At 39.3% G+C, this 10,000-nt stretch overlaps 2 protein-coding genes and 1 long non-coding RNA gene across 8 annotated transcripts in view; all 3 read left to right on the forward strand.

Annotated features, from left to right (window-relative positions):
• Positions 1 to 1,983, forward strand: part of LOC135107395 (uncharacterized) — a 14,140-nt gene extending 12,157 nt beyond the window's left edge. For 3 of the 6 annotated variants that reach the window (XR_010271762.1, XM_064017218.1, XM_064017216.1), the window contains one exon: positions 1 to 1,739. This exon is cut by the window's left edge and continues 281 nt beyond it. Coding sequence is in view for 1 of the 6 variants with exons in the window: in XM_064017220.1 (XP_063873290.1) it covers positions 1,782 to 1,789 (8 nt within the window). In the remaining 5 variants the exon portion in view is untranslated. Of the gene's footprint in view, positions 1,743 to 1,781 lie in introns of those variants that run through there. The other 3 variants (XM_064017221.1, XM_064017222.1, XM_064017220.1) reach the window with 2 other exon arrangements.
• A 461-nt stretch (positions 1,984 to 2,444) lies between these two features.
• On the forward strand, positions 2,445 to 3,624 carry LOC135107399 (uncharacterized). Its single transcript, XR_010271763.1, has 2 exons — positions 2,445 to 3,130; positions 3,252 to 3,624. It is a non-coding gene; the product is annotated as an uncharacterized LOC135107399 (long non-coding RNA).
• Positions 3,625 to 7,218: 3,594 nt separating this feature from the next.
• LOC135107397 (uncharacterized) overlaps positions 7,219 to 10,000 on the forward strand; it is a 7,340-nt gene continuing 4,558 nt past the window's right edge. Inside the window, exon 1 of the mRNA XM_064017223.1 lies at positions 7,219 to 7,295. The gene's annotated coding sequence lies outside the window, so the exon portion shown is untranslated. The remainder of the gene's footprint in view (positions 7,296 to 10,000) is intronic.

The raw sequence follows: 10,000 nt of genomic DNA on the forward strand, positions 1-10,000 counted from the left end.
GTAGTGTATAGTGTATAATTTAATTAATAAATTAGTATGGAAGGAAAACCCGACAATCAGGGTGCAGTCTCCAGCAAGTGTTTTCATCCAGACTTGTGTGGATGTACTCAGCTCTCTTGAATCAAAGGACATGTCAAAGTGTCTCTGGATGCTCTGAATTTGCTTGGGAAAACACTCAGAATCCATTTGAGAGGGCCCAGTCAGAAATGGACCATGGCCTTAGCTTGAAGAAGCAGCAGACACAGACCAGGTAATTGCCTCAAGACTATGAAGAACTTTTATAACTAATGCCTTAAGTGTCAGGCCTGCTATTTACTTTACTTCATTTGAGGCAAAAATGAAAATGATGTAGATAACCTGGTATGGGAGATGATGATGACGAACTATGCTTCCTTGCCTTACTAATGCAATATGTACCAATTTACTTGCATTGTGATTTACTTAAGCCAGATAGCATTTACTCATTAAATATGTCAAATTTTAAGTATTATATAGTTCATGGTTGTTTTCAAGTAGTTACAGTTATGCATGCAGTATATAAAATTATGACGGGTGGTTTCACATAGTTAAGAGTCATAAATGAACTTGCCCACAGGATATAAAGATGGAGAGAAATAGACCCATCACCTACACTCAGCATATTCCAGTGATTATTTGACTTTACATAAATAACACACTGAATATAGATAAATGCATCTGAGGTTCCCTTTCACTCTCTGCTAGTAAAACTGTGATCAGCAAACAAGCTTGCTATTACTGCCTACCCTCCTCTATTCTCCCAGCCTTACACTAACATTTCCAACTTTGCATTAATCTCTCTCATGCCATCCATAACATAAAACATTGAGTCACCATAGAATCATCACTCACTGGCCTCACTTTGCTCCAATAACAAAACCCTCACTGCAATAATTCATCCTAAGTAACATGTTTTCACCCTAAGCAGCTCTTACCCTAACCACACCCTAGCTTCCTCTCCTGCCCACGCATCATCTTATCTTGGAAATTTTCACCCTGTGCATACCAAACTAACACATATTCACCTTAACAGTATTTCACCCTTATTAATTCCCTCATCCCAACCCAACCCTCTCTCAACCTACCTCCCCCTCATAGGCTGCTGACAGGGTGCTATAACAACATCCTACCCCTGTGGTTTGTGCAGGTGCTGGTGGTGGAGGAAAAGGATGACAATGCCCACCGTATCACAATCCCTGATCACCACACCCCTGTCATGTCTGTCACCTTAATACATACTGTAACCTTCATGTTGTCATTCATCAAGAGAGAGAGAGAGGGACCGAGGAGGAAGAGAGAAAGAGAATTTGAACAAGCAAGAAGAAAAAAAGAGAATTTTGTAAATGAAAAGAAGGAAAAAGGAAGAATATGAGAGAGATAGTTTTGTGTACTGCTACTACTACTACTACTAATACTACTAATAATATGACTCCAATTGTCAGTGGGGAGTCAATAGGAGCTTTGAAAGACTAGATAAATGTATGGATGGGGAAAGAAGCAGGCATGTCTCATACAAGGACTGCAACATGTAGGCCTGATGGCTTCCTGCACCAACTCTTGTGTTTTGATGTCTGCCACATCACAACACTACACCATCTACCTTACCAGACAAATAGAAAACCACCAAATATTTATTGACTTCCTCTCTCACCCTGAAAACTGAAAAACACCCAAAATATTCATCTACCATTACTTTGAGAGAGAGAGAGAAAGAGAGAGAGAGAGAGAGAAAGAGAGAGAGTAATTTTCTTTAATTTTGGCAGATAATTAGGACAGGAGAATGAAAGAGAGTAGCAGAAGAAGAAGAAGTAAAGCAGCTGCTCAAGAAAGAGAGAGAGAGCATCATTTCAACTTTTTTTCATATAACTAGAAAAAAGATTGCATTGTTACTATTACTTGTACTACTATTATTATTACTATTGCTCCTTCTATTGCTACCACCAATAGTAAAAATAAGAAATAATTCATTGGTATTATTATTATTCCCTCATACCCTGACAAATCTTTGTTCCTTCCTTCCTTTTATCTTTTTCCCCTATCATCCTTTATATATATATATATATATATATATATATATATATATATATATATATATATATATATATATATATATATATATATATATATATATATATATATATATATATATATATATATATATATATATATATATATATATATATATATATATATATATATATATATATGGGCCTTGTCAGACCCCAATTTTGAATAATCTTGAATTTTTATTTTTTTTTATTACTTTTCTTCTGTTCTCTTAGTTACTGCTACTTTTTTTTTTTTTTTCAGAATGCACCACCATTAATTTATGTTCATTCCGCCATTTCTTTTTATTTATTACTATTTCTACTTTATTTTTCCTCGCTCTGCCTAATCTGTCCCCCTCTCCCCCTCCAAATTCCAATCCTGATATTACCAAGCCGCACTGAGAGCATCGGGGGCGTTGTGTGGACTGCGTCGGGGAAAGTGACCATGGCTTTTCCCACCTTAGAGATATTGGTGTGTGTGTGTGTGTGTGTCCATCTATCCTAACCTGAGCTAACTTCTCTCACCCACACACATGTAACGTTCCTTTTTATTATTTCTGTGTTTCTTTGAGTCTCCCCAATAATTGTTTTCTTTTGTAGCTTGCGGTGAAGAGGAGGATAATAGCGGTAATTAAAGGTTTAGTGATTATATGAAAAAGTATATTTATAAGGCGTGTATTCGTGGGAGTGATTTAAAAGTCTTGAAACATTTATTATAAATAGTCTTACTTATTTCAACTGTGGTTTTCTCTAATCAGTGGTAATACGAATAATAGGATTACATCATGTTGCGTCAGCCTACCAGTAACTCATAAGGTGTCATTCCCTAGCTTATAAAATATGTTAGTAATTTAGAATTCAATTATTAACTTCAACTAATGTCCAGCCTATATGCTCACCTTGTTAGCCAATTATTCCTGCATTTTTATTTAAACTCACGGTTCAGTAAAATTATTTGTGAAAGAAGAGAGAGAGAGAACTAGCTAAGGTTCCAATAACTTCAGAGGCCTGTGGGTGTTGAGGGAGAGAGCACAGAATGGCGTCTCCCTTCCCTCTGGCAACAGGTGGGTCTCGTAGCTCTGAAATATTTGATTTTTCTTTTATTTAGAAGTGAATATTACTGTGTTCATGTTTATTATTCATGTCTCTAGTGAAGATAATTATAGTGACTGTACGTGTTGACAGAATGGCGTCTCCCTTCCCTCTGGCAACAGAATGGCGTCTCCCTTCCCTCTGGCAACAGATAAAATTGCTGGTGTTGGTCCCACGTGGAGACAGGCCACAGAGTCTTGGGAAAGTGTTAGCCATGTAATGTTTCTTTAGTCAAATATAGTCTACTGTGAATGTGTTGTGGGCAATATTATGGCCGTAGAGAAGTGATGGATGAAGGCTGTGACGCTATTTAGGGATATAACGGTGCCCAGAATCAATGGTACTCTTGAGGAGTTATAAAAGTAATTATTTTCTTGTGTATTCGTAGTGTTAAGTAACGGAGTATAAGTGTATATGCCATACCAGAATTTCAAGTGCCTTTTCTTTTTTTTTCTAGATTAACCACTCGATAAAGTGTCATAGTGGGTCAGTCAACCCAAAGAATCCCATCAGTATTATTCATTTAATTTAATTTAACAACATTTCTACATTAATAACAGGAGATACACCATTGAAAACCCTGATAATCATCTTTATAGCTTTGAAAAACAGTCGTGAGGAGAGAGAGAGAGAGAGAGAGAGAGAGAGAGAGAGAGAGTATGAGCATTTCAGTTGAGCCTATTCTGCCCTGGTTTGTGTTTGCTGTGGTGACACGGTGCCGCACTGAGTGAAGATTGCGTTCATAATCACTTATTTGGGGTGGAGTGGGGAAAGGAGAGTCAGGAAGTGAGGATATTTATATTATTTGACATATTATTTGATAACATGTCAACTTTTGTGTGTGTGTGTGTGTGTGCGCGGGGGTGGGTGTTGGATCAGTGACAGGTGGCGCTGCTGGGGAGTTACCACTGCGAGCGGCTGGCTGGCTGCAGTGTTTTGGTCAGCACTGGTCAGTCTTGCCCCACACGCTCTATTAAGGGGAGAGTCCGGTTTGGATGGGTGTTTCTGTATCTCTGCTAAATAAGCATGAATCGCTCTGATTTTTATGTTGTGAAGTATTGGCAACATGTATATCAATATTAGACATTGATCCCCTTTCTTGCCCCCACCCCCCCTCATCCCCACCCCCCCCAATTCCAATTTCAAGGAAAATTTTAAAACTTTTCACCGTCGTTATTAATTGGCCCACAACCTTTATTTTTCTGTGGCTTAGAGATGTTATGATACCTAACAAAGTTACGTAGGCAGATTTTTCATTTTGGCTTTTGGTTTTGTTTTATGATTTTTTCTTTATCTGTCTTTCTTTCGCCTTTTTTTTACCAAAAAAATATTAATACAAAATTACATGAGACCTATATAAAAAAAACGCCTACGTAACTTTGAAGAAGAAGTATTCTTCTGTGTTTTAGTTTTTGTTTCATTGAAATCAAGCTAAAACTAACTCCTGTGAAAACTTTTAAAGGGGGATAACTTATGTTTTGAGATACGGGCCGATAAAGTTTATTGATCGATTACGATCCAGTTATAATACACTAGGAAGCTTTTTCAGGTTTATTATGAGTTCTTTTTTATCATAATCAATCTATTGATACAATCAGATGTATTTCTAAGTATATCAGGCTCCTGGTCCCCCATTGCCTTCGAAAAGGCAATGTATTATCTTGTCAAGCAAGGGGTGTCAAAGTTGCCCACACTTCTCTTTGTTGCCAGGTTTTTTAGAAGCCACCAGGTTCGTACTCTGCTGATGCTTTCTCTTTCTGCTTTCTTTTCGGCTTCATCTGGACTTCGTGGTGCCTCTTTCTTTCTTCATCTTCTGTTGTGAGAGATCTTCTTAGCGCCTTCGTATTGATATTCAATGCTGGCAGCAAACAGGCTTTCCTGTAACCATAATTATGGTCCAGTATTGCTGACTGTGCAACAAATGAGAGTCTTTTCAAGCCAGAAAACTTTGTTTTGCTTGCCCGTGACCACATCTTGCTGTGAAAGCTCTCATTAGCATTTTGTGTCAGTCCACGGACACATCTCTCCAGGATGTCTTTCGTTGTCAGAGCATCGTAGACTTGTCTGATTTTATTCTGCGCCTCTTGATCTAGGTTGACCACTAGAGATTTTTTGTGCTTGATTTCTTCTCTGTTCTTGCCCTCGGCTAGTGCTTTCTGGAAAAAGCACCATGAATTGATGCCTTCTTCACAAAGTCCATGGCGGGGCTTTTCATCAGTGCTGAAAATATGATGAAAACTACTCATGACAGCTTTCTTCATTGTTATATAGTCAGCACCAACATTATCCCTGATGTGTTTGCCAAAGAAACTTTGCATCTTGTCAATGGCTGTGTCGGTCAACTTGTTGCGTCCGCCAAGGAGACTCCTGCGAATCTTGCTGCCAGTCTTCGTTATCGTGTCAACCTTCTCTTGCTCCCGTAATTTCCTGAGCCGAGTCCCCAGTCTCTTCTGCACGTGGTTGATGCACTCTAACTTGGTAACTTTAGTATCTTGGTATGGGCCATTCCCGTTATTCATGGCGAGTACTGCTTTGTACGAGTTGGCATCACCATCTGAAACCAAGTTTTCATACTCAAATTTCAGGTCTCGGGAACGTGCGAAGAGACGTCGGGCTGCTTCCACCTCCATCCCACCTGACGGGCCTTCATAGTTGCTACCACAACTTCCATCAGCATCATGTTTAGTCTTCCAGGTGTTATATGTCTCTTCAGTTATTTTCTTGTTCTCGAGTTTATTTTTCTTCAGGGTACATTCGAGGCAGAACTTGCTGAGAATTACACTCATCCCAACTTTGGATGTGTGTCCTCTCTTCATCCAGGTGGCATCAAATGAAACATCAAGCTTCAGGACACCACCTGCATCAGGCTTCTTTGACAGGTGTTCTTCATAGTGCTTCCTGACAGCTTCGTGAATTTTTGTTTGTTTGGAGTCATAGTGGCTCTTCATCTTTTCATATAAGTACGTCAGGTGTCTATAGTACTTGCATTTTCCAACTGGTGGCATACCTAAGGCACCCATCATTCTTCTGACACCTGCAAACCCTGCGTCTTCTATTACAGACAGGTAAAGGAGGGCAATGTTGGTCTTGCCGATCTTTTTCTTGTTTCTTCCAACCTCCACTTCTTCAGGCTGTGAGATGTTCTTGAAGTTGCAGGTTGTGCAGTGTATGATTACGGTGTTCTCATAAACATCAGGCTTGAAACTGTACTCCAAGGTAGGCTCAGGGCAGGAACAATGCGAAGAAGTCAGTTTTTTCAGCCTCCTTTTTGTCATCATGACAATCTCGTCACTGTCAGCAGAATCTTCCTCCTCCTGATGAGTTTTCAAAAGATCTTCTCTAATTGTGAGTAATAAGGTCTTCTCTACCTTATCTTTACTCTCCGCTATGTGAGATGTGCTGGGCTGTGGTATGTGAGAGGTGGTGGGCAGCGGGACGGCGGCGAGGGAGGTGGCAGCGGCCGGTGTCGGGTTACTTGGTGATAGCGGGGCGGCCGGGGTGACTGGCGGCTCGACTGGCGGCTCCAGGCGAGGTATTTTTCCCCTTTCTGTATCCAACTTCACGCCCCAGGCATCCCTGCTCTGCTGCTTTCTCTTAGACAACCGTGGCATGGTTGGCAGGAGGTAGATTGTAGTTTGTAGTGGCGAAATAACGCGCTTAGTAGCTGTGAGAGTGGGAGAAGTCGCGAGAGACTGAGCAACAACCTCCCGTGACAAGAGCTACGTGAGCACTGAGGAGGCAGGATCCTTGCTGGGAGCTAGTATCACACACACACACACTCGCCTTGAGTGTTGCCATATCGTATCCAAGCAAAAAAAAGTTCAGATTTTAGCGTTTTTTCGTAGTATTGGGTAAGAAAAACTTACTCTGCTGATGTAAACAAACGCACGTGGTTGATTGCGTGACATTTAAATGCCATTTAAAGGGAAACTATGGGGCATTTCCCCTTAAATCTTTACGAGATTGCTGCCAACAAGTATACCTACCACATATATTTTTTTCACAAAAAGTCATTATTTTTCATTTTTTTTCGTCTCCAGACCGGACGCTCCCCTTAACCAGTGTTTCCGTCTTCCCGACACCTTCTTCCTGCACCAAGCACCGTCAAGCATCACCAGAGAGGCACGAGTACGTAAGGTGAGTCCAGCGGGGCCAGTCTCTCCTCAGTCAGCCTTACTGCCTTCACAACACTAATCCTCCCTGTAGTGTCTTGTATTCGTTTATTTAGGATTCATTATTCGTTATTTAGTTTTTTAGGGGTTAATTATTTATATTTAGGTTTTGTTTACGTCTGAGTCTGGAAAGAGTTGGAAATTTATTCAAATATTTAATGTTCGCCAATATGTAAACAAGCCGTCAGCCGTGTTATTAGCCATTATTTGCCTCGTCTCTCACTTATTGTAGGCCTAACATATCACAAGATGGATCCACATGTCTAGCCATCATATCCGCTGGTCAGATATATCCGTCATTGCCTGGTTTTGGTATTATATAGGAATAAATAAGGCAACATGGCCGCCGGCTCCCCCACTGAGGTCGCCGCCGAGGGCCGCTATGATGGACTGGCACCTGTTCCGGCTTGTTGGTTCCAATATTTTTTTTTATTTTTCTGAATTAATTTATTTGGCTTGTATAGTAAGATTTTATGGTTTCTAAAAATATTTCGTTGCTTTTGAAGTGTTTTTCTTGCTTCAGTTAAGTAAATGTGCTGAATTTGGTGTTGTTTTTTATATAAATAAGGGGCAGTTTGTACGGTGAAATTTACCCAGCCTGGTTTTTGGCTTTTTTATTTGAGGCTTTAATGAAGATTTTATTGCTTCAAAAAATCGTTTATGATTTTTAAAGTATGTTGCGTTCCTGTTGAGTTAAGTATGTGGAATTTGAATAGGCTTATTGTCCCGTTGAAAGTGGTGATTTTGTCATTTTTTAGCTTCTTTATTTTTTTATTATAGCTTGTAACTAAGTGTGCATTATTTTAAAAAATAGTTCAGATTTTTTAAAATGTTTTTTTACCAGTGTAAAGTGGAATAGGTGGACTTTTCAGTGTTTTTAATGGTGTCAAAATTTCCAACACTTTTTCCATATTTCACATAATATTTCTTTATAACTACTGAGACTGGAGGTGTTTTGATATTGTGAATATTAATTAAAGTAATTGTCAAGTCAGAATATATAATGCATTCGAGCCTAGCTTCATTTTTTCTATGGGTCAATTTCAAAATGAAGTACGTTACGTACGTATGGCAGCGGGGCGCCGGCACCTCGCCTGTGACGTCATCAAGGATTCGGGACTCCGTCTGCTCCAGTGTCTCCTCAATATTTACCGTAATTTCCAGTGTTTTCCAAATGTTTCCAGCTGTTTCTAAAGTCAGGCGTGTAGATAGTTGTAGTTGTAGTAGAAGGAAGAAAATAAGAGAAATGAAAGAGGAGAAGGAAGAAATAAAAAGAAATGGAGGAGGAGGCAAAACAGGTAAAAAATATTTAGTTTAGTTTCCCTTGCTGCGCTGCAGTTCTCTGTAATATTTGGTGTGTTTTGGGTGTTTTACGTGTTCAGGATGTATGTAGGAATGTTGTGGGGTGTTTAGAGTGTGTTTTGGTGGTGTTTAATTGTGTTTTGGGTGTATATTTGCTGTTATCATTGTGTTTTGGGTGAATTTTGGGTGTTTGAAATGTGGTTTAGGATGTTTTTAGTTATATTGTAAGTGGTTTGAGTCGTGTGGGGTGTTTTGAGTATATTGTGGGATGTTTTTGTGTGTTATGGGTGTGTTTGGGGGTATATTGAGGTGTAGTGAGTTAGTTTTGGGTTTATTTTCTGTTTTAAGTGTTTTGGTGAGTTTGGGTGTGTGTGTCGGGTCTTTTGAGGTGTATTTGATTGTGTGCAAGTAGTTTTGGGTCTTTAAGGGTGTGTTTGTGGCGTGTTTGTGGTGTTGAGTGGTGCTTTAAGTGTGTTTTGGATGTTTTGATGTGTTTTGGGTGTGTTTGATGAGTTTTGGGGTGTTGTAGTGTATTTTGGGTGTTTTAAATCTTTTGAGTGTGTTTGGATGAGTTTTAGGTATATTGGGGTGCTTTGAGTGTGTTTTGGATAAATTTAGCGTGGTTGGGGTGGGTTATTTGGATGTTTTTAGATGTTACGGGGTGTTTTGAGTGAATATTCAATATTTGGTTGTGTTTAGGTGAGTGTAGTGGGTATTTTGGGGTGTTGTGATGTGTTTTGGTTGTGTTTTGGATGTTTTGAGTGTATTTTGAGTGTGTTTTGGTAAGTTTTGTTGCATGTAGGGATGTTGAGTGTTATATATATATATATATATATATATATATATATATATATATATATATATATATATATATATATATATATATATATATAATGGGAAGGCAATGAGAAGAGGGACAAAAGAACATGGGATGCACTGCCTGTGTTCATACCGGGATCTGATGTTAGTTCTTGTGAAGGGCCAGAATGCATATTCCTGAAGTCTGGAAGGAGTCGTCTGCCAGCCTGTATGGACACTAGGCTGTAGCTCCAAAACTAACTGTAGGATTCTCTCTAAAATAGTCTCATTAAGATTTTCGCACAAAATTACCCATACATAACTTAATCTAACCTAACCTAACTGCTACAAGAGTAAATGGGCCGAAACATTACCAGACTTCGGGAATATGCCTCCAGAGGGATACGGGTTAAGGTCGCTTCACACACATCAGTGCCGTATTCGTTCCGTGCTGTTCAGTGCTTCAGTGTCAGTAAAAAAAAAAAAATTCATCATTTTGGAATTCGGCAGAAGCATTTACACACGTCCGGCGAAGTACCGTGTTTTGACTGAAGTGATTGTTATGTCTCT

This window comes from Scylla paramamosain, chromosome 15, assembly GCF_035594125.1.
Source record: "Scylla paramamosain isolate STU-SP2022 chromosome 15, ASM3559412v1, whole genome shotgun sequence".
Taxonomy (NCBI): domain Eukaryota; kingdom Metazoa; phylum Arthropoda; class Malacostraca; order Decapoda; family Portunidae; genus Scylla; species Scylla paramamosain.